Source organism: Calypte anna, chromosome 19 (genome assembly GCF_003957555.1).
Source record: "Calypte anna isolate BGI_N300 chromosome 19, bCalAnn1_v1.p, whole genome shotgun sequence".
Classification (NCBI taxonomy): domain Eukaryota; kingdom Metazoa; phylum Chordata; class Aves; order Apodiformes; family Trochilidae; genus Calypte; species Calypte anna.
In genome coordinates, this window is record NC_044264.1 from 7259280 (window position 1) to 7286988 (window position 27709).

The 27709-nt window shown below is 48.3% G+C and overlaps 2 protein-coding genes across 2 annotated transcripts in view; one reads left to right on the forward strand and one right to left on the reverse strand.

Moving 5' to 3' along the window:
* The window catches only part of GOSR1 (golgi SNAP receptor complex member 1), a 30403-nt gene extending 26642 nt beyond the window's left edge, over positions 1 to 3761 (forward strand). Inside the window, exons 8-9 of the mRNA XM_008495075.2 lie at positions 442 to 524; positions 1512 to 3761. Of these exons, the coding sequence (XP_008493297.1) occupies positions 442 to 524; positions 1512 to 1636 (208 nt within the window). The 3' untranslated portion in view covers positions 1637 to 3761. The remainder of the gene's footprint in view (positions 1 to 441; positions 525 to 1511) is intronic.
* Positions 3762 to 17593: 13832 nt separating this feature from the next.
* On the reverse strand, positions 17594 to 25774 carry TRARG1 (trafficking regulator of GLUT4 (SLC2A4) 1). Its single transcript, XM_008495171.2, has 3 exons — positions 25328 to 25774; positions 18879 to 19011; positions 17594 to 18305 (listed from the first exon to the last, which is right to left on the reverse strand). The coding sequence occupies exons 1-3, from the start codon at positions 25733 to 25735 to the stop codon at positions 18298 to 18300; spliced, it is 549 nt and encodes a 182-aa protein (XP_008493393.2). The 5' UTR covers positions 25736 to 25774; the 3' UTR covers positions 17594 to 18297.
* Between the last annotated feature and the right edge of the window lie 1935 nt (positions 25775 to 27709).

Below are 27709 nucleotides of genomic sequence, written 5' to 3' on the forward strand. Positions count from 1 at the left end.
CTCTTACTTGCTCAGTACTTCTGTACCTGTGATATTCTGGTGGCAGGCAGGAAGTTTTATGCACTCTCCAGAATGAAAGTAAGTACAGGGCTTCTGTGATTAAACAGATACCTAATGGAAAACACCAGAAGAGTACTTTTAGGTTTGCTTGTAATGTAGTACCATTTTTTTAATTGGGGCTGGTGGAGACATGCCAAAACCTTGCCTGTTTGAAGAAATCACAGTGTTTTCAGTTGCTAATGGCTTGGATAAAAAAGAAATCTGTAAAAGATAGAGATTAATGGAAAATATGTGGTTTCATTCATATTGCTTCACCTCATTCATCGTTCTCTGAAGAAATGTTGCCTTCTTGCTCTTCTCCTCTTTTAGCTGTGGATTATTCTTAGCACCAACAACTTGATCCATTCTTTTTTGGGTTTTTTGTTTGTTTTTTTCCCCCAGCATTGCCATGGCAACTAAAGAAAATATGACTTCGCAGAGAGGGATGTTGAAGTCAATACAAAGCAAGATGAATACCTTGGCTAGTATCCTTTCCTAAAAATGTGTGCTGCCAGTGCATAAGAGGTACAGTATGGAGCTTTTTCACTTGGAGATCAACATACTTTGCAATATCCATGGCTGCATAATCTGAGTATTAATGATTTGAATATCTTCTGGTCTGTGACACTCTTGTAGGTGTTAAGATTTTGGTTTCTTGGTTTCTCCTCTTATTCCCTGCTCATGCCTAAAGAATGTGCTGAACTATGAAGTCATGCATGCTGCTTGTTTTCCCACTTACTCCTTTCTGTCACAAGGGCCCAAAGAACAACATTGGCATCATTTGATTACAGATGAAATCCTCATGCAATGTATCTTAAAAACCCCAAAATTTCATCACAGTTCTTAGCCATTGGCAAGAACAAAAAAAAGACTGAGTAAGCTTTGGCATTAAAATTTCTTTGTTATAAAGACTGAAGCATTGCAATTTATCTTGTTAATTGTATTTTGAACATTAAAAGATAGACTTACACCTGTATGATTTTACAGCAGGAGATCTCATGTGCTATACAGGCACAGTGCATTGTCACACAACGTGCAGGATTTTCTCAGTCAAATACCTTTAGTTGTTCCCTTCACTGGGAACAGAATTTCATTAAATAAATTCCACAACTGTTTTATATAACTGCCCCATTTATTCTTTATTCGTTCTCATTTAAACACAATTATGAAAAGTAACTAAGCCTCACATATTGGAGATTAAAGTCTGCCAGATGCTGGTAATTTAGGTGATAAGGTCACGCATTATGTGTAAATGTGAACTCCAAGCTGTTCTTTTCTCTCTTTTCTCTGGCTGTGTTATTAATGAAGTACAGCTGTAATCCTGCTAACTATCCAGCAGGTTTGTTACTTATCTTCTTTCTTCATCCTGGGAGAAATGCTTCTTGCAGTGCTGGGATTTCCACGTTCAGAATCAGGGCTTTTAGTGAAGATCTTGGGTTTTTTGGTATGACCTTAACTCAGCCTCCCCCAAGATCGGTTTCCAGCAGTCAACAGCCTGATTCAAAGGATCAACCTTCGGAAGCGACGAGATTCCCTCATCTTGGGTGCTGTTATTGGCATCTGCACCATCTTACTGCTGCTATATGCTTTTCATTGATGGATGTTCCCCCTATGGACTCTGCTAAACTCATCACCACCATCCCTGCTCTCCAGTCACAGAAAAGTGAGTGGGAGAAGTCACAGACTTCACCAGCCCGCTCGGCGTGGCTGGGAGCACCAGCACCATGTCTAGACCTTACAAATGGTGACTGTGAACACTGGCTTTGGGTTGAAGCTGCAGTGTTTCTCCTGCCCTGATGTACATTTTCAGTTTGGTTAAATTTTGTGGGATTTGTCTGTCTTTAATTCCCTTTCTTACTGTAAGGTAAGTAAATACGGGATGCTTACCAGAACCAGTAGATCAATTTCTGTGCTCAGCAGTGCTGGGGAGGTTTTGTTGTTGGCTGGTAAGTGGAAAAAGGTTTGTTACACTTGCCTTGGGTGAAAACTCTACAGGAAGCCAATTTCCCTGTAGACCAAGCACAGTAATGAACACTTTCACCCTGTGAGAAGAATATTGCAGCTTTAAGCCACCAGGTTGCTTCACTACTAAATACATGTTCTGTAATTCTTTTTAACTCCTGGTCAAGATACTAGTTATTTCTGCATAATTTGTGCTATGGAAACTGTGCTTCACACAAGTTTCTCAAAGAAGAAAGAAAAAAAAAAAAAAAAAAGGGTTCTTCAGTTCACTCTTTGCACAGAATATGAATAAACTACCCTCCGAGGAAGGTCTGTAAGGTTTCTTGTGGCTTTAAAGGGACTGACAAGTTCCCCTTTGTCAAAAGGGAGCATGGTCTCCCAGCAGCTGTTTATTATAGTGTTCAGTCACCTGAAAAGTGACCAAACAGGAGTTTGCCTAAAAGTAATCTTTTGGGTGTAAATACTTTTGATTTTGGCTGGCATCATTAAAGGTCTTTATAAAGACACGATAAGCAGTTTGAAAAGTCTCTATTGTAATTTAGATAAAGTTATTCTAATAGCATTAATATTTTTACACTGTAAGTGGGATATAACCTAAACTGGCAATTGGAAATTATAATTATGATGGACACAACTCCTCATAGCAAAGAGTTGCACGTGTGAATGTGCAACAAGTATTATTTACCATTCTCCAGGGGTGTGGGGAACAGTCCAGACATGGAATGTGAGTCCTGATGTTGTTTGCATCTCTAAACAAAGCTGACGTCAGGAGTGGCTTTGACATTGCAGATTCACAGATTATGGATTTTTCTGCTCTTTCAACAGCTCTTTTCCATCTGTCATATCATAACCCAATAAATTCAAGCTGAGGCACTGGAATATCTTTCTAAGAACTTGATTAACTCTTTTTCACAATGAATTTACAGTGCTCCTAATCACGTATGCCATTACCCACCAGTGTCAGTCTCCAGGTTCTCCTCAGGAGCAGGGCCCAAAGGGATGGATGCGTTTTTTAATGCTCTTTATAGTGTCTGTGGACTACCTTTTGGAGGGAATAGAGAGTTGTGCCTGTGTAGTGTGCACAAACCACACTGCTGCACCCAAGATGTTTGTATGAATTTGGCAGCTTATTTGCAGACTAACAACTTTGTGCTAAGAGGTCGACAGAGACTTCTAATCAGTCATCTTGTCTTTGGGATTAGAAAGCATTTGGAATTAATAGGTGTAAAACTGTGGGGCTTGTGTTTTAAATAAAGGGTTGATTATCTGGTTGATTTGGGAATGTTCCTGGTTTGAAATGAGGTGTTTATTAAAGAGGTTTATGGAAAACTGTGATGGATGAAGGAGGTTTATTAATGAATCTGTGTGTTGAGAGATCAAACCTCTTCTACCTTCATGCTTTTTCTTTGATTCTACCACCACCTTAAGGGACCCTGGTCAGCAGTTGTGCTTCTGTGTAGGATTTGTAGGATTTGGTTGCTATATAGTTGGCAATATAAGAGCTGCAGTACCGTAAATAAATTCATTTATTTAATCTTATAGCAGGTCTTTTTACTGGACTCAGTTGATTTTTTTTTTGGTGCATATATTTAATCTTACTGTGTGAAAAAGCTGCTATGGAAAATATGTAGATTATAATAAATATGTAAACATAATTGATTTTTCATGTTATGAAAATGTTATGGAGGAACTGATATATTTTAGTATAAAGTAATGGAAATATGTTGAATTATCTCTGATAAAGCTTTACTGGAAATGGTTTCAGCGTTGGCAACCTCCTCCACTGATTTTATTTGTCTTGGTTTTGAGGCAAGGGTTTTGTGTTGAAAAATACATTTAATCAACCTTGTAGTTTCCCCTTCATCATCATCTTGTAGTCCTCTGGCAGTGTGAGCGGGGGCTTTGCTCTCTGAAGTGGGTGCCTGCATAGAGCCAGGGGCAACCACTTGCTAATTCCTTTCACCACCTCTGTTAACACACACCTAGAGTTAGGCAAGGAGCTGTAAATGGAAGCAACAGTGGATTGTGGTATTTACTCTTGAACCCCAAAGTACAGCTTTGTGTGTCTCCTGTTGCTAAATATAATGAAGTTTTAGTCTGTGTGGTTCCTCTTGCTCAAAGGAAAAAAGAACATGGCTAAAGAATTCTTGTTTCTGCAATTCCTGGCAAAGTTGCAGTGTAAGAAAACCATAGTATTTCTACAGGGCACATTTCCCTCACATGCTTTTTGAAAGTTTCTACTTTATTCTTGCCAGGACACGGGCACCTCTTTTACACCTGTCCAGCAACCCCTTAGCTGAGCATTAGAACCTGAGGGATCGATTGAGACCGTCCGGTGCCACGCTTCACACAGACACAAATATTTTTATCCTTGTTTTCTAGGCTATTTTTTCACTTGTTTATCTCATCTTCCAGCACTGGTTGCTAGAACAGAGAGGAATGGCATTCAGGCAACACCCAGCATTGCACGTTCAGTCAGTAGTGAGCATTTGTGTGGCTGGAGCTGTGAGTTATCCCCAGCCCTTCCCAGGACCGTGCCTGAGCCAGGGAGGCAGGGCTGTGCTGCCCTCTATGTCTCTGGGACCAAACCTGGGAAGGCAGAACACTTTTTATTAAGTAATAATTGGTTTCAGGAGCTTTTGGCTGTCAAAATGTGGTTTAAATTCCTGCTGGATTCATTAGACTGAAAAAACAACTACTGTTTTGCATTTGTAGGTTTAAAAGTCTTTTCTTTGGGACAGTCTTAGGATGACCATGAGAAGAAAAAGTCAGTTCCTCACTGCGTGTTGAAAAGAAAGAAGTATAAGCAGATTTTTTTGGTGAGGAGACAGTTTCAGATAAATTTGTTGACAGCTTATGCTCCAGGGCAGCCTCCTGGGGAGCTGTGTTCCTGAAACTCCCCCAGAACTGCGACTTGGGGAGCAAGGGCTGCTCCACCACTTCTGTTTATCAAACTCATTTAGTTGGGACTATTTTAACTCTTTAAATCTTGTAGCTTGTTTCCCAAAACCAGTTGGTGTATAACCTTTTTCCTATTTTTACTTCTAGTATTCACCCAAAGCTTTACTTTGAAACAGGAAGGAGAGGTAACGGGTGTATCACTGTTGAAGGAGGAAATAATTCTGAAACTCCTTTTAGCAGAAATCCTGCAGAGCAGTGGTTCTGCTGAGCAATGAGCAGGACTGGAGGCTGCAGTGAAAGACACACAGAGTCCAAACTGAGCCATATTCTAGGTGACATCTGCAAGTGGTGCCCTGTATCTCTCCTGTCAACTGGATAGTCGAAACCAGAGGTGATGCTTTCAGTTCTGAATTCATAAGTGTTTGTTGGTCTATCTACTACTGAGTGAGGAGAGAAGTTTAAATAAATATTCAAGACAAAAATAACTCTTTCTCACAAAATATCCCAGTCCAAACCTTTTAAATGAGTTACTGTTTGCACTTTCTGATTTATTTTTTTTTGCTTTTCATATAGCATATTGAAAGCTATTTTGTTGTAACTGTAATTTTTTTTAATTCACACCTATTGTGCATTCTCTATGTATTAAAAAAAAAAAAAGCTTTGATATGTAATTTAATAATAAATTAGAATTCTAAGCAAGGTGCTTGGTTCTTTCCCCATGGCAATCTTTGCCTACCTAAACTTGTTGGAAAATGCAGAGAAGATCCATCTCTGAAGTTTGGGATTGTCACCAGACATGCTCATTAATGTGTTCTCCATTTTTTGTACCAAATATCAGATGTGATGGAGCATTTCCTGACCCAAAGTGCTTGGCTTGGCAGGATGTGTTCCCCCTGCCTGCGTGTGCAGACCTGGACTCCTCTTCTCCCCTTCTGTTTCAAGCATCCGCATTGGAAGGATCTGAATATAGTTATGGCTTTTTTCCTGCTGTTCTTTGACAGATGGAACAAGGATGGTTTTCTTTACAGGTGAGCTTGAAAATTTTTCTATACATCCATAATATAAAACATTTAATTCCTAAGTGCACACCAAATCTGGTGTTGATCTTGTCAGCATAACGTGCCTCCCCCCTTTTTTAATATAGTTTTTAATACAGTTCACAGTAGTTTGGTGCCTTTTTTTTTTTTCTTCCCCTTCTCCAGTCACACCACAAACACAACAAAAACAGACTGATACTTTGAACATGGTACAAGCAGTTGTAAAAGCACCATGAACTGCTGTTGGACTGCATTTTTCTGTGGTCTGGCCCACATCCATCCTCGGATGTTCACACCAGGCAGCACCATGCCTGAGGGGCTGGTCTGTAGCTGGAATTCATGCAAATAGTTCTAGATCTTTCAATGCCACTCAAATTATTTTCTCAAACAAGAGAATCATCCTGGCAGTGTGATACCTGGCTATTTGCATAGCACTCAGAGTTGAGGGAGGTGGTTCTCTCCATTTCAGGGCTGTCATGCTGTGCCTGTAATGCTGCTCTAAAGCAGAGAGAGAGATTTCTGTATCCTTAATGTACCTCCTAAATATTCAATAGTGACTATATCCTTTCTCAAGGGAAGGTTTGGACTGTATATTTCAAGTGGGAGAAGAAACTTCAAAAACTCTTTTGAAAATGGAAAGGCAATTCTGGTTTCAGGTAGTGGGAAGTGCAGTTAGTTTTTCCAGTTTGCGGCGCTGGTAATAAGTGGTGCATAAAATTCCATCATCGTCTGGATTAGAAAATAAATTATTAATGGAGCTGAATCCTTTTTTCCAGCTCCCTGTTCAGTCAATAATTTATAGTGGCACAGGCATAAGATATATTTTTAACCATCAGCCTCCCAGAATACTGTTGTTCATACTGAGAGCTGCTGTCCTTCCTGACAACCTCAGGTGCAGTGGGTGTTGCTGCATTATGGATGAGCCCTGCTCTGCTCCTTCAGTCCTGGTGCAATTCCATGAGCAGATTTCCTGCTGAAAGGAAGCCGAGCACTCACGCCGTTAGAAATTCATAGGCAGAGGGAGAAGTGTCTTTGTTTTATGGGTTTCAGTGAACGTGGGAGATGTAACTGCTGCCTGGACTCAGTTTTTAAATGCTTTAATAGGACAAGGTTTCAGCGGGTATTTCTGTTTTGGAACACCAGCCCTTTATCCAAAGCTGGGCTCTGCAGGGCTCGTTCCTTTGCATCTGGGCTGTGCTCATTAAACACTTGGAGCCTGCTGTTGCCTTCATCTTCACTCTTTGTGAGCTGTTTGAGACTGTCAGGAGCACGTGTGTTGCTGCTCATTCTTTGCTCCATCTTCCTCTGGCCCTGCAGCCCTCCTCGCTCATTGTTCTTAACAGGACCCTGAGGCTTTGCTAACCCAGTTCTAACAGTGCTGCAGCAGAGTCCCTCTGCCTTTCAAACAGCGTTTGCAGGGTTCTCACTGGGGATTCTTTCCTCGTTGCCTTTTGACTCTCATGCCCTCTGAATCCTCTGTCAGTCAGTGGTGGGATTGTGAGAGATCTGCAAGTATCTCTGGTTAGGTCTTGCATGTTGTGTTGCTTTCTTGCTTGCTGCACTCCCTCACTTCCTTGCTTTTTGGCTTCAACTAGACACTTCAAATTTGGTTTTGCTCTCATCATTTTAATTTCTTTTTTAAACATTTTTAAAACTGTCCTTCCTTGGCAGTGCAGAAAGGCTGTCCCAGGGTGCATTGAAGTTTACCAGTGGAACCCACACCTGGAGCTGTAGCTCAGCATTCTCTGGTAACTGCTTTGGTGCACGAGCACACCGTGCACTCCTACAGACTTTGTATTTAAGTGCCTTCAGATGTTGTTTTGGTTTTTTCCTATCTTCCTTGCCCATATTCATCTGTCTGATGTAAGGTTCTAGGAAGAGAGGGTGATATCTTTCATCTTTTCTTAGGATGCATTGCAAAGGAGTAGAAAAAGAACAACTCTGCAGGTTGCAGAGTCCCACTGAGCTCCTAGCTACGGGGAGGGAACTTTCTTAAGGTGCTTGCTGGTACGTGTGCCTGCATGTGTCATCTGCTGCAGACCTGCCTGGCTTCAGACCTGTGCTGAGCTGGCTGCCTTCTGGCTGAAATGTTGCTGAAATGCCACATTTTTTTGAAGGGAAGTTTTTAAAAACTCTGCGGGATGCTCAGGAATGTTTGCAGGTGAAAAAAAAAATTATTAATCATGAGTAGCTGTGAAAGTGATGAGCAGGCATCCCTGGCAGGTCCAGCTCTTAATGCACAATTTTATTACATTAAAAAGGTGCTGGACTGTGCAAGGACCTTGTCACCACTGGGGACTGGTGGGTACCTGTCTCATGATGCTGAACAGGGTGGTGTCACCCACCCTGCAATGTCAGGGGAGGCTGAACTCACCCTTGAGCTTCACCTCCTTGATGCAAGAGAAACACCCGAGCAGTGAGGCCAAGTGCAGGGGGAAGGGGGGGGCACACGTGGGTATTTCCCTGCTGGGCTATAAATGGAGTTCCCTCTAGGTCAGGCATGTATCACCAGTGCTAAATTTACTTTAAAATATTACTGAGGTGGGGAGGTTTTGTGAGTCAGGTCTATAAAAGCGTGCACTGCTTATGTAAAGAAGTGTAGCTTGGAAGGAGGCAGAAGACAGGAGGGCTCCCTGCCTGCCACAGAGCCTGTTTTGGTGTGTCTGCCCTCAGAATAAACAGCTCTTTGTATGCAGGCAGCAGCTGCACCTTCAGGTTGTGTCTGGACCTCACTGCAGGACTTGAGGGATCAGTTCTTCTTCCTGAGTTTCTATACATATCAGGAGATAAAAAATACTTTTCAAGCCTTCTCTCTGCCTTAAATGAAGTTTATTTTAATGAAAAAAACAAATGAGCAAACAAACAAAACCCTGAAAACCAAACACCACAAATAATTCCAAACCAAGCATTTGGGAGATGGATAAGTTCATCTGTTCCTGTACTACTTCAGGGATACTTCAGCTCAAGTTGTGCTTCTGGGAGGGGAAGGGAAGGATGTGAGGGATCCTGCTGTGGGGATTTCAGACCCTTTATTCGTTCAGGTACCTGTGTCTGCTCAGCCTTGAAAATCCAATGCTCCTGGAGGCATCTGTGTCTTTCCTGGCTGAGCAGCTCTGTGTGCTCAGCCATGTCCTGCATCACCACCAGCCCCCTCGGGTCTGACCACAGGCACAGCTACATCCCAGGAGAATGAACTCCTATGCCTCCCAAAAAGATGTTCCAGCAAAGTCCCTTTTGTGAGTGTGGGACCCTTAGGAGGTGACTGCTGGACTGGCTGTGGTCTGGAACCTCTGGGTAGGAGGGGCTGAGAGGAGAAATGGCCTGGGCAGGGCAGGAGGAGCCTGTTCCAGTTGCTAACTCATTTTATGGGAAGCTTCAGCTTACACCCACTGTATGTTTTGCAATCAAAACCAAGGTAAATATAGACATCACTTTAGAGTGTTAAACATACCAGGCCTTGCCCACATTCCTTTAACTTTTTGGCTGTTAGCTGTGTGCCTGGTCCAGGTGTTTCAGACCTGTAATGAATTCAGTGCAGTGGCTGAGGGGCTGTGCTGGTTTTCTGGCATTAATGAAGTGATCTGATTGCATCAATCCTGTCTGGGAAGGAGTATAAAATACAGGGTTTATGAAATTGGACCCAAGACCAAATAATTGGAAGAGAATGCATTAGAACCTGCAGCCTATAATTAAACATTTCCAAGAGACAGTGAGATAGAGTGAGCTCAGCAGAAGGAGGCATTTCACTGGGAAGGTTTCCCGTCTTTGCTTTGTTTCACACTGTGCTATTAAAGCAAACAACTCCACAAGCTGCAGAAGCATTCAGCAGCTCTTGCCTGAGAATAGCATCTTACATTACAGCTAAGCTGGAAACAACCAGGATCATCAGTAGCCTGTTTTGTTGTTTTGGGGGTTTTCTTTAATTTATTTAGCATGTAAACTAGGTAGCTTAACTCCTGGAGAGAATCCTCGTTCCTCTATTTTAGGTATTCTAGAGATTGCAGGGTGGGAGTTTTCATCTTCTGAAGGATGCAGCAGTAACCACCACAAAGGAAAGATTCCAATTTAGAGCAGTGCCCTGATCTGCTGATGCAGTTCATACCTACATGTGCAAGCCAGGCTCTCTTTTCTACTGTATAAATCCCTCTACAATATGATGAATATGTCTTGTCTGGTTAAAAAAATGACTTTGAGCCATGACAGAAACATCTACCTTGTGCCATGTAGGCTCAGCAAGAGTCCTGATGAACTGTCTGGCTGTGTAGATGTGGGAGCCGTGGCTGTGTGGTTCTGACTGCATTTTCAGTTCAGCTTTGAACTGCAGGTAAGGGTTGTGCTGCAAAGAAGCCTTCATCTGTAAAGGGAAAGCCTGGTTCTGGGTAGGAAAATACCCAGATGGAGGCTTTTTTGCACCCTGACAAAGCCAAATTCAGTTTTCCTCTGCTCTTTGACTGGAGCCTGCCAGGACTGTATTTGGTGAACTTCAGATTTTGAAGATGTCCACCATACACCCTGATTTCATTGTTTTGTTTGTTTGTTCTTTTAACTTCTACAGCTGTAGAAGGATCTGTACTGTCAGTAGGGAGAAGTTTGGGGTGCAGTCTCTTCCTTTTTTTCACCCAGCACTGAGCTACAAGCCCCTTGTCCCTGCAGACTGGAGTGAGCTGTACCAGATCCAGGTGTGTTCCTGTACTGCCCATCTCCAGGTCTTGCTGTTTAGAGTTCTGCAGCCCTGAGCCCTCCTGGGGTGGCTGCACAAATGCTGCTGCTCAGCCCAGAGCTCCAGCTCCCTGGCCTCAAACACAACTTGCCATGGGGCTGTGCATGGCTACTGGGGTGCCTAAGGAAACCCTCAGCTGCTCCCTCTTCGACACAACCAGCCTTAAGAATGGGAGAGAAAATGGCAAGGTTTTCCCTCTGCTTTTGATTCGTAGCTCCTGTCTGGAGCAAAGTGCTGGAAAACAAGTTGAGGAGCTGCTGACCAACTTTTTGTCCTTTGCTTGAACCCCAAAGCTCATGCAGATTCATTAGTGAGGACAAACATTAGGAGGTGAAGGGAGAGCCTATAGTGTTTGGTAGGAAACATACACAACATGGAAATTGGATGTAAACCTCTTGCTGTTCCTTGGCCATCTATAATACATGAGCCCATCAGAGCAGCCTATTAATAAAACAGGAGGCTAAAGCACTCGGCACTCCCAGCTCTTTAGCAAAACATCAGAGGAGAGGCTGTCAGCTCTGCTCTTTGAAGTCTGGAACTTGCATCTGCCCAGCTGCCTCAGTGACATGGTCAGGATGCTCCAAGGGGAATCTCGCCACGGAAGGAAGATCTCTCCATGATGTGGGGGCCTTTTCTGCTGAGAAAATTCCCTTCCTTCAGGGCAAAGCTTGCTCTTCCCTGCTCAGCCTTCTCACTCACTGAATTCTTGCAGCAATAGGCACAGGAGGCCAAAGGTGGGTTAAAGCAACCTCAGACACCGTGTGCTGAGATATAAATTGCACCTGTTCCTTGAAAGCTCCCCACCAGGACCACTCTGGATACCACCAGCCACAACCACAAATCCCTTTGCTTTGCAGAAGAATGGGAAATAAGTTACACTGATGTTTTTCTAAACATCTATGTTTTGCTTTTCCATCAGGGCAGACAGAGGTGGCTCTTCGGGTTCCACAGGGTTCCTGCAATGCCTGTAACCTCACTACAAAGTGAGAGTAGCTGCAGTGTGGTGTAAGTCTGGACTTCTGGGGTTGTGAGCAAGAGCTCCCAGCTGGTGGCTCTTAGAGAACAGCCTGAGCAGCTGATATCCTGGTACAGGAAGGTGAACACCAGACCCACTTGATTTAGCTGGTGTTACATGTGGGGTTATTTTTGGAGTAAGAACCAGCAGTTCTAGTTCAGTTTGCAGCTTACAGAGCACTGAGGGGTGTTTGAGGCTGCAGAGCATCTCTGCCAGAAGGGGAGTTGGTGGTTTGGGCAGAGAGGTACCAGTGCTGTGCTGCCTGAACCTTGGGGACAGATCCACTATTGAGACAAGCTCTGGCTTACAGGGGCTGAGTTTTGTGCTGTGGGCAGTGGCAGGTCTAAAAAATTTAATTACAGTTCCTTTGAGCATTTTCTGAGATGCACATGAGGAAAACAGCTCTGCTTTTCATGAGTTCACAAACATTTAATCTGCATCCTCTTTGGCTTTGAGTACCTCTGGGGGGGGGAGGGGAGGGGTGTTAGGGTTTCCCTATTTATTTCTTCTTCTTCTTTATTTATTCCCTATTTATTTCTTTTTTGCTACCAAAAATCCCTATAGCCTGCATCCTCTGAGAGGAAACGATGCTTATTTATCATAACTGTCTGCAGGAGCCCCAGGCAGAGCAAAGCTTTTACTGCATCACATCAGAGGCCAAAAGGTTTGGGGTTGGACCACAGAGTGCTCTGCTCACCCTGTTACTGCCCAGCCAGCCCAGCTGGGAGGGGGGGAGCAGCCCCAGACCCCCCTGGGGTATCCCCAGCAGTTGGGGCAGCTCAGCCTCCATCCATTCCAGAGGGGAGTGACCAGCCCTGCCTTGGAGGGGATCCCACCAGCAGGACAGACTCCAGGCTGGGCTGTCAGGCACATTTTTTGCTGAATCATGCTGCGGAGCAGCCAAACTCGCTGAGAAGTCACATCTGTCTTTTTCCCTTATAGAACGGATGCAAGTGGAAATGCTGTGGGGCCACAACACCTCATTTATGATCCCTGCTGGTGGTGGTGGCATCTGCATCTTTTGTGCTTGCTGTGTTTGTGCTGGGAGAGGGAATTAGCTGGGGAGCTGTGGGACTGCCTGACTTCCAGTAAGTCACAGAATTTCTGACTGGCTTAGTTTGGAAGGGACCTTAAAGATCATCTAGTTACAACCCCTCTCCTGGGGGCTGGGACACCTCCCACCAGCCCAGGTTGCTCCAAGCCCCATCCAACCTGTCCTTGAACACTTCCAGGGATGAGGCAGCTACAGCTTCCTTGGGAAACCTGAGCCAGGGTCTCAGCAACATCAGAGGGAAGAATTCCTTCCTAATGTCTAACCTGAATCTACTATCTTCTAATTTAAAACCATCACCCCCCATCCCATCTCTCCCTGCCCTTGTCAGAAGTCCCTCCCCAGCTTTTCTGTAGCTCCTTCAGATACTGGAAGGTGCTCCAAGGGCTCCCCAGAGCCTTCCCTTCTTCATGCTGAACAACCCCACCTCTCAGAACTTCTCGAGCCCTTGGATCACCTTCTTGGCCTCCTCTGGACTTCCTCTTCCTACCCTGAAGTCTGGACAGCTTGAGTGTACTGCTACAGAGGAGAGAGCTCTGTAAGACAACAAATTAATCTCTGACTTGGCAAGTCTTCTCTGCAGGGTTGGAAGCACTGTCATTCACTGCTGGAGGATGCCAGCAATGTGCAGCCAGGTGACAGGGTTCAGCTGAATGAGGTGGTTGTACAATTCCTCTTCTTCAGTACAGATCAGTAGCTCTGACCAGTGTGCAGTTACACAGACACACACTGGTACTGACCCACAGTGACACACAGCCCACAGCTTTCCAGTCTGGTTGGAAAAATTCCTCCTGGGAAAAGCCTAAAGTCAAGGGGTTTGGGAGTGGCTGAATTTTCAAACCTTGTCTTAAGAAATTTTTTACAAGGCCTTGTTTCCCAGGAGCAGGTTACCTTTAGGCTTTTTGAGTAGAGACCACATATTGCTATTAATTCTTGAAATCTAGGAGTTTGATCAATAATTCTGGCTTTTGAGCAGATCTGCCATTTGCTCTCTTTGACTGGGTCAAACTGCAGTGGTGGGGCTGGCAATGAGCAGCAGTTCACAGGAGCTGCTCCCCATCCCACCCTTGGGTGCTGCAAGCAAGGGGGAATTCTCCTGCTCCCCTGTGGCTGGATATCTCCCATAGCTCTGCTTCCTGAGGAGCTCAGTGCCACTTGTCTGCAGCTCAAGGCTGATCTGCCTGGGCCATTCTCTGCTCTGACTTGTGCTGTTTTCTTCTGCCTTTTCCTCATATATTTGCAACCCACTGCACCCAAAATACCAGGTGATCTACTTGCTCTTGGGGTGTGAATTAAAGGAGTAGTTTGGATATTATTTTTTTTTTCTCATTTAGACAGAAGAAACAGGTTCAACTTTGACCATGCATGTTACATTTTAATTTTTTTTTCTCATGCCAAGAAATACAAAGAAAGTATATAGGATATACCATATCATCCTGCAGAAAAAGAAACATTCATCAGCAAAGAGAAGCGCCCAGCTGGGATTCTTGGTGTGTTCATGCTGTGTGGGAACCACGGCTCTTCCAGTTTGGCTTCAAAACAGGAGAAGCCAATGCATGGAGGGGGTTGTGGCAGTGGGGGGGGGGATGGACCCTGCACTTCCACGGAAAGGATCATCTCCTGGGCACCATCTGGCAAGGGCACCTGCTCCAAAGTGGCAACAGAGCTCCCTTGCTGACTCCTGCACACATTCCCTTCCTGATGTTTCTTATCCTGGATAGGTATTTATAGGTTTGAGTTTTGCTACCTACCGGTGTCAGCAAATGCTTGATAAATATCCCCACTTTGAAAAGGCTGCTCCCACCCCCCATCCCCTTGGCTTGTGCCCAAGCATGGGAGTTTTCAGTCCAAGCCTAACCGTCGTGGTCAAAAACTGAAGGATGAACACTGAAATTAAATCTAAAATCGTTTCAGCCTGACTGTGCAGCCTGGGCTGTGGGATAAAGTATCTGAGTGATAGGGCAAGACTGGGGGAATCAGAGGTGGGGGATAAAAAACAACAAAAAAAAAAAAAGTAATGGGACCAGCCCAGTGCATGCATTTCTGCAGCCACTCCCTGGCCTCAGACCGAATGGAAACCAAGTTTTCATTTTCTATAAAAAGGCAGGTGCTGCTTCTCTTGTCTGCATGGAGAAGTCTGTGTTTGGAAGTTCAGCTGCTGCAGTGTTGTGTGCTGGGGTCAGAGACTTAGAGCAGCAGGTTCCCTCCCTCTGGACAACCCCTTTCAGCACAGCCCTGTGATGGCATCTCCTTGCCAATGAGACTTGTCCGGAGCTAAAGGAGTGGCAGAGGATGGGAGGGAAGAGCCTGTGAGACATGTACATTGCTTTAGGGGGAGACATGCTGAGGGGAAAGCTCCTTAAACTGGCAAAGATGGGGACAGGGAACTGGAACCAGCGAAAGCAAACCCATCATCAACACAGCAAACTCTGAAATCAAATAATTTTTCCCTTTCTTTCCTCCATGTGGTCTCTGCAGGCACCCAGCATGTCACTGTGACCAACTGACTCCACCTGACCTTCAGACATCACATCCTACAAGAAGCTGGTGTGAAACCAAGCCAGCCCAGCCCCAGCAAATTCATTATTCAGCTTAAGCCTTTGATCTTACATTGCTGTACCCAGAAAGGGCTCTTTGGTGCTGCCCTGCAGGGCCCTGGCTCTCCCCCAAGGATACCAATGCCAGAGAGGTGCCATCAGCCGTGTGCTCTACTCATAGACTCTTCCCAAGCTGTGCAAACCATGTATTTATATCCCACCAAGACCTCACACTTGTCGATCCTCACTCCTACTTGAACTTACATTTAGAGAAGTTTCCCACCTTCTCCATCTCTTCAGCAAGCCATCCTCCTACCAGCTCAGCTTCGCTGTCAGGTAAGGCTGGATTGTCACAGCATCTCTCACCCCTCCTTCACCAGGGGGTAGAAATTGGCCAGATCAGAAATCCCTGAGGATTTCATGGTTGGGAATGTAGAAAACTCAGTTTGGATGCATGTGCTGTGAGGAGGCTGCAGCTGTGACATGATTAATAGGGCTTGTTGGTGGGGCTGGAGAGGGAAAGGCTTTTCATGGCATACTTTTTGTGATCACCCTCCTGTGGGGTAAAAACAAAGTTCCAGGAATGGCTGGGGATGGAAGGGACCTTAAAGTGAAGGAGAGGAGTGGTTGGGCCTGGCTGTGGCAGGCAAGATGTGCTTAGGTGGACACTAAGTCTGCAGGAAATCATGGGGGATTTGTTGGGATGTCATCAACCATAAGATGAGAGTTTGAACCTCCAAGGGCAGGTTCGTGATAAGCTGGAGAAAAAGAGGTCCTTAGGGCCACCTTGGCAACGGGTGGGGGGAGCTCAGTGGCCCCTGTTTGCTGAAGCTCACAAAAAATGAATTGCAAAAGAAAAGTTGCAAATTTGGTCCATTTTAGAAGCCAACGGTTTGTAACAAAGCGCTGGCAAAGGATTGGATGGGAATGGAGTCCAATAAAGTGCTGTAGTGATGTGCTATTGCTCTGAGTCCCTGGAATCCCTTTAATGGGGAGGAAAACATTAACAGCGTGTCATGAGGATTTGGCTTTCTTCCCCTCTGGATGCAAATAACATCTAGCAAAAGAAAACACTTTAAAGAGGGGCCATCAAACAAGTGACAAGAGAATTTTCCCAGCAATACCCATTAGTTACTGCAGAGTAACTCCAGCCTGCATCTCCAGGGCACCCCTGCCCTGTGCTACCCCCCTGCCTGCCCATACATCTTCCAGAGGAGCTGTTGGTGCCATGTGGTTATCAGGTTGTGACGTTCCTGATGGTGTGCAGTAGGTTCTCCATGTAGACAAGCCCTTGGAAGCACTGGGTCTAAGATATTTTTTGCAAGAGGTGGGTTGTAGGGAGCAGAAGTGCCCTTGAAACACCCTGTTTTCCAAGCCCCAGGCTCTCAGCTGGAGGCAACAGCAAGGCTGAGGAGCGCGGCTCTTGACCCTGTATTTGTACCCACAAAGTTCTGATAAAAGAGGGAGGGAGGCTCAGCCAACACGGAGCCAATGGATATGGCCAGAAGCCATCTACAAAGCCTGGCTAAAATAACAGGCGATGAAACTTTGCATAGTCTGGGTGGCTGGGTAGAGAACCAGTCCCAGTGACAACCTTGGCAAGGATGATAGGAGTGAGGGGAGGGAAGAGGGGCTGGAGGGAGCGTGTTGGGATGAGATCCCACAGGGAACAGCTGAGGAGCCATTTGTTGTGGAAGACGTGGCAGGGCATGGGGTACCTACAGGCAGACCAGGAGGAGCAAAGTCTGTTTTCTTGTTATGTTAAATAGAAACACTACAAAATAATACTATTTGTGGAACTGACCCCAGCCAGCTCCAGAGATGCTGGAGATGTTCAGAGATACAGAAGAGTGTGTGAGGGGTGCAGGGGTCTTACAGTCCTCTGTGCCTCTGAAAATCTCCTGGAAGGTCCTACCTACACTGAAGCCCAAAAACATTGGGGAGATGATGAGCACTGGCAGTAGTGGAGGTTGGATCATGCTGAAGCTTTTGTGTGATGGATGTAACATGACATAAATGTGTAAGTTGGGTAGAATGGGTTCTCCCTGCCTTGGTACTGCTGCTACAGATTAACCAGGCTCGTTTCTCAGTGCCATGAGTGTTAACCACACTTGGAGTGCACAGAGAGAGAAATGTGTGGGTTCAGAAAAAAAAGCATTATTTATCCTTCCATTAAAAACCCCACCATGGGATCAGGGTGAGGAGGAGCCTGGCGTTCTCATGCAGCAACATCCTCCTCTGCCAGCTTTGAGATCTGCCCTAAGTGATAAAAGAGCTCATAGGAACAGACATGGAGAACATTCCCAAAGGCATGCAAATGGTCATTGTCTCTTTTTTTTTTTTTTTTTTTTTCATCAAAAATACAAAAGCACCCACCACATCCTCCAGCTTTTGCTGCTGCGTTTCATCGGGAGCAGAGCCGTGGTCCTGCTGCAGCTCTGCTCTCCCTCCTCCTCCACGGAACAGCTCTCAGCTCCTGATGGCAGTTTGAGCTTTGTTTGTTTTTTTTTTTATGTTGTGGTTTGTTTGTCGTTTTTTTTTTTTTTTTTTTGTAGAGACAGAATTTGATGATTTAAAAACCAACAACCTAAAAAAATTCAGTGACTTGTGCCAGAATTCTTAGGAGGATTCCTCCAAATGTCCCGTTCTCGCCTGAAGTTTTTTCTTTTTAAAATAAGCTTCGCTCTTGAAACTCTCTCCTCCTCCTCTTGTACTTTAGTGGTCTCCCCACTCCGTGAGTTTTCCTGGAGGGGAATGAGGTAGTGGTTTCCCCCTTCTCCTCTCTGCTCAGTGTCTGATGTTCATTCCCATTCCTTCTCACATTTTTTTTTTTTTTAATCCCATCACTTGTACAAACTCATTTCCAAGAGGCGGTGAAGTAGAAGCATGCGTTCCTCCTGATGGCACTCCAGAGCAGGCTGTCTAGGGCTGCCCACCTACACTGTGACAATTTTTTGTTGCAAGGCTGAAAGTAAAAACCCCAAAAGGAAAGTTGTCGTCCTCCTCTTCGAGGTATTTGCATGCTAAAACGTCTTCTAGGAAACTGTAAAATAAAGAGAGTCTCAGAGTAGGTTCCAGTGGTCACAGATGTTTCCCTTATGCATTTTTTTTGTGTGTGTGTTTGTGAAGTTTGCCTGAGCTGCATGCTGCCCAGGCTGGTTCTGGCCATTAGGTTTGGTTTTGAGAGGTTCCCCAAGCATTTTGGGCTTGTATTTCTGGGCAGGTTGATTTGTCTTGGACCCTTTGGTTTTTTACCCCACTACGCTCTTCTAAACCCACCAGAGTCTTTTCCAAGGCAAGACTTCCCACCAGGGGGACCTTGTATGCTCCCCATCATGTGATGGGACAGCACAGGGAGGACTTTCTGTTGGGGTCATTTGAACAGCATGTGTTGTTCCTGCTAGGAGCCTGTTCTCCATGGTGTATACATGTGTGGGCATCTGGTGATGGTCAAACCAGCCTGGACCAGTCAGGTGCTTAGTGCCCTACCACTGCTTAGAGCCCCACCTGCCCTGGGGTGGTGGGCAGGTCACTCCTATACTGGGCTGGAGAAAGGGGCTGTGTGAGGCTCCTGCTCTAGCTGGGCTGGGGAAAAAGAGAAGGAGGTGTTTGTTACCTGTGACGCTGAGTGAAATGTAGATGATGATGATGATGGTCCCCAGGACGATGGAGACGATGCTGAGCAGCCTGGCCATGCGGCCGAGTCGCCGGGCTCCATCGGTGTCCCCTTGCTGACCACTGTTCCTTGACTGGAAGGAAAAACAGAGGCTTTTGAGAATGGCCACAGCTCTGAGGCAGCTTTCTGGCTGTATCTCTCTCTAATAAGAGCTGCTATGGCAGCAGGGCTGGCTCTGCCATCCTGGGCTCCTGCAGGAGGAGGGCACAGGAGTGTCCCCTGCAAGCCCACAGCTTTGCCACCCCATGGTCCTGCTAAACTGACGTGTCTGGAGCAGCTACAGGACAGTGTTCCCTAGGGTACCACTGCCCTTCTGGAGCCTGCCTGCAGGAATGCCACCCTCCCTCCATCCTCTTCTGCAAATTTCTGCGTTAGGGAGCGATGTGTGTTGGGAGTTTAACTGCTACTGACAAACCAACACAAAAAAACCCCAAACACTGACATTCCTCCAGCAGGATGTGGCCTCTCTGTTGGCTGCTGGAGTTGAATGTGTGGGTGAGAAGAGGCTTGGATAAAGCGGGCACTACCCCCTGGCTTTCATCTCCTGGTGGGAAGTGCTCTGGGGCTCCTGCATTATCCTGAATTTCTACACCAATATAGATGGGCTGTACCCACCACCTCCCTTTTCAAGTGCAGTGGATCCCTGCTCTTGTGCATGCTGCAGAAAGGGAAGGAACAGTCCATCCACCTTCTCTGTTCTGCTTCTTGTTTCATTGTGCTTTCCCCTGCTGCTCTATTGATTTCATGGAGCAGCTCCATGAAAGGTTTCCTCTGCTCTGGAACTAAAAGCAGGAGTTCTCAGGCTGGTGGAAGGCACTAGTAGGTGCCTGGAAATTATTGTGTGTGGATTCATTAAGGCATAATGAGAGATCCCTGGGAGCTGGAGCTAAAAATAACTTGCCTGGGGCTGATGTTGGTGGGCACTGGTGTCTCAATAGGAGGCTTTTGGTGGGATAAACCCCAGTGATCTTTGTCTTTGGGACCAAGTGGCAACACAGTGGGGATGGAGAACACAACTTGGAACTTCCCTTGGAAACTTTCTTTTTCACTGCTTGCTTGAGGCTGGCCACCCATGGGCTTGGCAGAGAGGCATCTCAGGGGGGGTTGGGTTTAGTGCAGCTTGCTCAAGGTGCCCCCATCATTGAGCATGGGCTCACCAAGACCTTGCCTGGGGCCTGACAGGGCAGTGAGGGTGATGCTGTGACCTCTCTCCTCTGTGCTCCAGCTCTCCTACAGCCCTGTGCTCAGCAACGTGCTGATCTGGGCAAGAGGAGCCTCCACTGATGCCAACCCCACACAGCAACCCGAGCACCAAGTGCAACCCCTCAGCTAAAAGCACAATACCCAGAAGCATCAGAGACCTTCAGGATAAGTAATTAAATAAGGAACAATCTTGTTTCTTGCTTGTGTAGCTGGCAAACAGTTGGTTCTGCAGTGAAAACTAAATTAAAAAAAAAAAAAATTAAGTGAGGCAGAAGCATTCCTGCTGGGAGAGGAGCCCACGGTGCTCCCCAGCCTGCTGGAACCAGTGTGCTGGCCTGCCTGGGCTGAGGGAGGTCCTGGCACTCAGCAGAAGGGCAGCTGTGTGGTACCAGGGCAAGGTTATTCTGGTGAAATTACTCACTGTGTGTCAGCATTCGCTGGGGGGGGGGGAGGCAGGAGCCCCTCCATCTGCAAACTGGGAGCTCCTGGGGTGGGAAGAGGCAGACGGGCTGTGACTGGCACAACTCTTCCAAGAGAAAAGCCTTCCTGAATTCATGCAGAGCCCTTCTGGCTCCTGTGAAACCCATCAGGAAGGGATTTTGGTGGGGAAGGAATATGGACAAGGAGTTTTAAGGTCAGTGGGTGACATCGTCACCTGGTTGGGAAGGGATTGGGATGAGGGGAAAGGGAAGCAGGGGAAGGAGGGAGCCCAGCACCCTTATCCAGTGGAGGATATGGGCAAAACTCCCCTCAACTTCCCTAGAGATGAGGGTTTATAGCTATTTTAACTGCCTTGAAGCAATGGGTCTTTCTTAAAGGATGCTTTTAATTATCTAACATTTTTTTTACATGGGTTAAAGGCTTCTACCCCCCACCCCATCCCTCTCCAGCAGCTCCCTGCAGCGCCGTACACTGTGCTGGCTCCTCCCTTTGGAGTGTGGCTGCTAAAGCTGGGGAGACCCTGAGTTAAAGGAATAAATATGCCAGTTAGAAAGAGTTTAAAGGTGGAAGAGTCTTAAATCAATCCCATCTTCCTTTCAAAAAAATGTCTATCTCAGAAATATAAACCTCACTGGACAGTGGGTCCCCTCTCAAATGTTTTTTGAGAGGAAAAAAAAAAAAAAAAGGAGTCAGGAGGCCTAGCAGAGCTCCAGCACTAACTGTAAAACACCACTGAGAATTCAGATGAACAAATAACTGATGTTACTGCCCTATTTCCCATTCCTTCTGCTTTAATACTGCTGCCCTCTTGGCAGCACCATGACCAGAAGTGCCCCAGCCTGGGCTGTGTGCTGGCTGCTGTTCCGTAGTGCTCAGGTGGGTGAAATGTAGCTCTGAAGGTTTCCATTTGAGTTTGTCTCACAAAGTAAATACTGTATAGGAGCCACAAACAGGCAGCTGCTTCCACTGCATCCCTGCAAATGTCCTGCTGCATTCCTCTGCCACCTCGATAACCATGTCCCCACGGCTGACACCAGGAGGGCTCAAGACTTCGTTCTTCTGGTCCTGACAGCACGTTTGACAAACAAGATCTAAAATCGATGGGATGCAGCCAAGAGCCTCTTTTCATTACAGAACAGGAGGTGACAAAATGGGCTGGTGGCTGGAGATGGGAAGGATGCAGCAGGATCCCTGCCCTGCTCCCTCACAGCTTCCAGCATTTTGGGGTTTATTTTTTTTTAGGCTCAGATTTCTGCAACAAGTGTATTATTTTAGCAGGGTGTGGGTTAGATAGCAGTGAAACATGCAGTTTTAGCTGTTTTCTAGGGAAAACTGAGGCTAACAAATTTGATCTATTTATCACTACAGCTTCTGGAAGAGTTTACTGCTCATTTATCCTGAACAATTGTAAAAAAATATCTCAGCACTGGCTTGGGGTGTTTAATAAGCATTTGTTACTGTACATGTATTATTCATTGGCGTGGAACAGTTTGATTATCTCTTTCTAGTATCACTAATCCTGTGTTTTGCTTTCCACATGAAAACATGAACATCTTGTTTATTAATCAAGACTCACTGAGGCAGAACATCTCAGCAAGGCTGGAGGGCGACAGGGGAGTGAGGCCCTGGGTGGGTGCCAAGGGACTCAGGATCACAGCTGAGCAGTGAGGAAAGCTGAAGGACCCTACAAGAAGGGCTGTACCACAGCACCCATGGGGCCAGGTAAGTCTGGGTGATCCAGATCTGGGTGATGTCCAAAGGACATATTCATCTTACCACTTTTCAGTGTGTTGCCTGTCCAAATTACGGTTCAGGAGAGGTTTCCCCCACCCTAATAGATTACCCAAGTCATATTGTTGCAAATTAAGGCAATTACTTTTCTGTGCTAGTCCCAGGGACGGAGAAGAAGATGGATTGTCACCTCCTCTTCCCTGCAGCCTCTCCCTATTTATGAACCAGCTTTGGATGCACTCTGCTGCCTTCTACCAGCTACTCAGAATAAATCATTCATCCTTGACACTTGGGTTTTGTTGAAGAAAACATTCTGAGAGAGGTATAAGTCAGCATAAGTCTGAGATAGATGACTGTGGCATTTAAAATCAGTAAGGATAGTCTGACTTCTCCCACATCTTTAAGGGATGACAGGACTTATTTTGGATACCAGATGCTGTGCAGAATTGCCCTTGGCCCGTTACTATATGCTGGTTCTGGCTGGATTTATGTTTGTTTTTCACTTTACTTCATTAATTTGTAGTTCTGTATGCTGGCAAGTGACCTCTCTGCTTCTTGCCCTGCTATGACTGCCCTTTGGTAGGAAGGGATCAGACAACAGCAGTTTGGTGATGTGTGTGGTACCCAGCCCTGCCCTCTTCTGGGATGGGTCCCATAGGGCTGCATTGTTCTTGTGTCCATCAGCCCTGATCTCTCTGGCTCAGGGAGGGACCTGAACACCTCAGTGCAGCCAGAGCCTCACTTGGTCAAGAAAACACATCCAAGGGTCAGTGCAGGAGCCTCCAGGTAACTTGTGGAAACAAGACCAGTGTTTTCAGGAACATCCTGGAGGCTAGAGCCCCCCTCCTCTGGCCATCAGCCCTACTGGGAACTGAGAACAGCTTTTGAAAAAATGATTTATGATACATTTAAACCCAAAAGCATTCACTTTCCTCTCCGTTTGCTGCTTATTACCCAGAAAAAAGCTTTCATGTGCAAAAAGCATTTACTTAAGAAGGAAAAATAGAATGGCAGAGCTAAAGGCATGTCAGCACATTGTGGAAAGGGCCCCTCCTACTCCCCCAGGCACCAAGAATTGATGAAAACCTGGTTCCTGCTCAGATTTGTGCATGATCAGGCAGTCCTGGGTTTTATTCTCTGGAGCCTAGGGGGGCACTGTGGACTAAATTCCTCCCTGGTGTAAGCAGGTAAAACATCAGCTGATGCCCAGGAAACTGTTCCTGCTGGCAGGAGGATCCAGCCAGATGTTCCAAGGTCAGCGTGGAGCAAAGATCATTCCTCATCCTGCTCCTCTGGTGCTGTGCAGGGGTCCCTGGCTGGCAAGGTGGTGAGGGGTGATGATAGAGCCATGGCCAGAACTAGAAAAGTCCATGATAAAATCGAGTGTCCCAGGGCGCAGGGAGTGCAGAGATGACTATGAAGGAGCCAGAGGATGTGTGCTCATGTCCCATGTGTGCTAGAAACCTTGTCCTGGAGAACAAGCCCAGCTGAGTGCACCTCCTGAGGTCTGGGGTCCAGCATCCCCTTCCCCAGCCCTGGCTGAGCTTTAGTTGATGCCATCAAGGGCCTTAGAAGCAGAAGAAAGCCAAATAGTCTCATTGCCTTGCTAGTCCTGCCTCCCGTTGTGTTTAATTCAGTAAATACACACCAGTGCCTCGCTGTCTAGCAGCACTTACTGGCTCCTGCTCTATTTTCACTGCTTACTCTTCTACTCCACAGGGCTTATGCAGCCCAAGGCACATCCCTGGCGCGCTGGAGGCTCTAACGCCTGCGAGGGAGGAGAGAGTGTGAGAATCTATTTTGCATGAAGGCTAATGTGGTTGGAAAATCCCCGTGAGAGCCCTTGTTTATTACCGTGGATATGCACTACCCAGCTGCTTTCCCTCTCAGTGCAGAGCAAAGCCAAGCAAGGCTGACATCCCCCAGTGCTGCCCGAGCAGCCTCTGCCACACAACTGCACCACGCAGATGACAGCTGGCCCTGGCAGAACTGATGATTCCTCCTCAAAATGGAAACTGGTCTATCCAGAGAGAGCTTTCTGTGACAAAGAGCCGGTGTGTGCCTTTCAGTTGTTGGTGTATTTTGGGGAAGGGCTGGGCTGCTGGTGCTCCCTCGGTGTATCTCTGTGTGGTAAGCAGGTAATTGCTTTCCCTGAGCCGATTTTCAGAGAAAAGATTTGCCTCTGTCACAAAACAAAGGCAGAAAAGGTGCCAGTGGGGGGGCTGTAAAGCTGTGGGGTGTGCAGGGGGGTGTTAGGGGTGGCTTTACTTGCAGGGTTGTGCTGGTTGAGCCACTTGTGCTGGAGATGGGCGGGAGGCCGCCCGGCTTTGTTCTTCCCTGTTCTGATGTTGGCGGATTTGCTGGGGTGGGGGGGATGTTTAATGGAGAAAAATTGCTTCTCCAGAGCCTATAAGAGAGCTGCAGGTGCGGCCCCCGACCCTCTGAAGTGTCCGAGGAGGGGACCCAGCCCTCTGGCAGAGGCTTCCCGGTGCTGCAGGGCTGGGCTGGGCTGCTCGAAGGGAGATCCCTCGTCCTTGCTTTGCTTCGCTGCTCCCTTCCAGGGGAAACCCGCCCAGTCAGTCGCTCCGGATCGCTGCCTGGAGGCAGGGACCGGGCTTCCCAGGGCCCCCGGATTTCCCGGAGCCCTTCCCTTGGTGCTCCCGGATCACACCCCTAAATCCCGGGCCGCTCTTTTCCATCCCGCCGCCTCTCCTCCAGCTACCGCCGGCTCGGGGACCCCCTGGCCGCACCCCTTCCCCGGGGGAAGAGTCCCGCGGGACTCAAGCAGCGGGCACAGCCCCGCCGAGCTCCTCCGCGCTCCCGGCTGGGCTGCGGGAGCTCCTCCCAGCACCGTCCCTCCCGGTACCCGCCGCACCCCTCCGGTTCCCGGTGGCTGCCGGTGCAGCACCGTGGACAGCTCCGGGGCGGCTCCGCTCCGACCGTCGAGGGCGGCGGAGGGAACCGGAGGGGACCAGGGGAAGAATACCCGGCGCAGGGTGGGTCCCCGCACTCACCATGATGGAGAAGACGAGAGCCACGACGTTGATGGGCCAGACGGGGCAGAAGCAGGAGAAGATGGCGAGTATCAGGTAGTCCCGCGGGCGGCCCTGCTCCGGTGCCGCCGTGCTGGTGGCCGTGGAGGAAGCTCTGCCCAGGCTGAGCCGGGACGGCGACAAGGGAGCGACCTCCAGATGCCCGACCGACACCGATTTGTAGGCGAGCCCGTGCCCATTGCGCTCCGCCTCGCCGGGCAGCGCGGCCGTGAAGGATTTGGAGCCCCGGAGGCCCTTCTCCTCCCGGCCCTCCGTCGCCGCCAGCAGCTTTTCGGTCTCCTGGAGGCGGGTGGGCAGCACCGTGCCCGAGCCGGAGCCCGAGCCGGTGCCTGAGCCCGCGGGCGCGGTGCCGCCGCCGCTGCTCTCCATGGCCCGGCGGAGCGGGCTCCCCGCTCCCCCCGCCGCCGCCGCTCTGCGCTGGGGTCCCGCCGCCCCGCGGGAGGCCGTGCCGGAGGAGGGGCCAGCCCGGTTCGGCCCCCGGGGCAGGATCGGGGCCGTGGACCGCCCCCGGGATGTCCCCGTCCCCCACCCCCACCACACTCTGCCTCGCCCCCCTCACGACGCGGTACAAGCGGTGCCGCCCGCCCCCTCCCCTCCCCGGGGATCCTGGCGGGGTGGAGCGGTGGGAAAGCCGGGGTGTCCCATGTCGCCTCCAGCCCGGTCATTCCCGAGGTTCTCTCCCGCCCCATGGACCCTCCCGGGGTCCCCCACGGGCTCTGCTCTGCTGCAGCGGTACGTGAGAGCCCAGCCCTTAACGGGCTCGGTGGGTGCCTGCAGCCAGGCGGGGTGGCGGGGGTAGCTTGTGGGTGCCAGCACCCACCCACAGTCCTGCTGTCCTGGCATCTCTCCTGGCTGAAACCTTTCCCCAGGCAGGCGGGTGACACAGGCCAGGCCCTGGGTGCTGTGTGGATGCCTTCTGGTCCCCTGGCTCCGGCTGCTTTGGGAAAACAAAATCTCCGGGTAGAAGGGGAGGAGGAGGCCCTGGGCAGGCTGTGGGGAGATACCAGATCCGTGACATACACTGTGTCCCTAAATAGGACCTGCAAGGGAGAAAGGGTGCTGGTGCAGGGGTGAGGGGGGGGACTGTAAAGCAAGTAATAGCAGTCATGGAAGCAGGAGGTGCTGCGAGGGGCAGGAGGGAGGACTGAAAAAAACCCACAGAGCCTGGAGGCCTGGCGGCCTGGCTAAGGGGGGATGTTTTCTACCCACTCTCTATTATGCTTCGGTTCCAAATTTGTCAGGGCTTTCCCTAGCAGTGAGTACCATCTGCAGGGCACACAGAGTGCTTTATGCCTCTCCCAGAGGTGCTCAAGAAGCCCAAGGACTTCACTGCCAGCTGAGCCCCACTCCCCAGTGCCCAGAACCTGCCAGGCTGCTGCCCCTGCCTTGTATTTGTCCCATCCCACATCATCGGGGCAGAATTAGGACCTAAGTTCGGTAAATGTGAACCTGAGAGTGATGGGGTGACCCTGCATTGAGGGGGTCTTGTGGGATTATGCCTCTCCCCTTCCCCCTGCCTCTCTGGCCATCTGCTTCTGTCTCGCCTTGACTGAACAACAAAGCTGAAATCGAGGAGATGCAAATTTGGGTGGAGGGAGGGGTTTGTGTCTGGGTCAGGGCTGGGTTTTACCTCAACCTTCTTTGAAGGTCGGTTTTGCTGGGGTCTCACTCACTGTGTGATGGAGCAGAGCAGGGGCACTCGCTGCTCCGGGGGGAGTCAGAGAAGGAAAAGCCCCCGGGTGCAGGGATGCTGTTGGGAAAAGCAGAATTCCTTCTGGGGACATTGCTGCAGGCCTTCTCCTGGCAGGGGGAACATCTGCTGGAGATTAAAGCCAAGATGCCTCACACCGTCAGCACTTTCAGGAGGCTCCTTTGATGAGCAGAGAGCTCTCTCTCCTGGCTGCTGCGAGCTTTCCTCTGCTCATTGCCCAGCTCCCATATCCCAGCAGGGATGGAGAGAGGAGGAGGAGACCCCGGGGAGGGTCTGGCACACCCAGGCAGAGGGTTGAGGTGGTTATTCCAGCATGTGCCCCTCAGGCTGCCCTTGGTGTGTCAGCAGCTGGTGCTGGGGCTCTGCTGGGAGCTCTGGGACAGGAGCAGCAGGGCTGGAGGAGCTCAGCAGGGGCTCAGCTCTGCGGGAATCACGCAGTGTGATTTTACCCTGTCCAAAAATCTGCCGGTTGTCACGTGTGAGGCAGTAAAACCTTGCTTAATTCCTGCAGCAATTCCAGTTTCCTGAGCCCCGAGCAGAATGGAACCCATCCAGCTGGTCCGAGCTCTCTGAGCTGGAGGGAAGGGGTAATATTTTTCAGGTAAAATTCCCTCTCTGTCCCCACTGCTGGG

What these genes read in the sequence shown, in the direction of transcription:
- TRARG1 (XM_008495171.2), bottom strand. Translation starts at nt 25,735, where the DNA reads ATGGAGAGCAGCGGCGGCGGCACCGCGCCCGCGGGCTCAGGCACCGGC. An exon ending in CTCTCGTCTTCTCCATCATG is followed by an intron (nt 19,012 to 25,327) that starts GTGAGTGCGGGG and finishes TTTTCCTTCCAG; the next exon opens with TCAAGGAACAGTGGTCAGCA.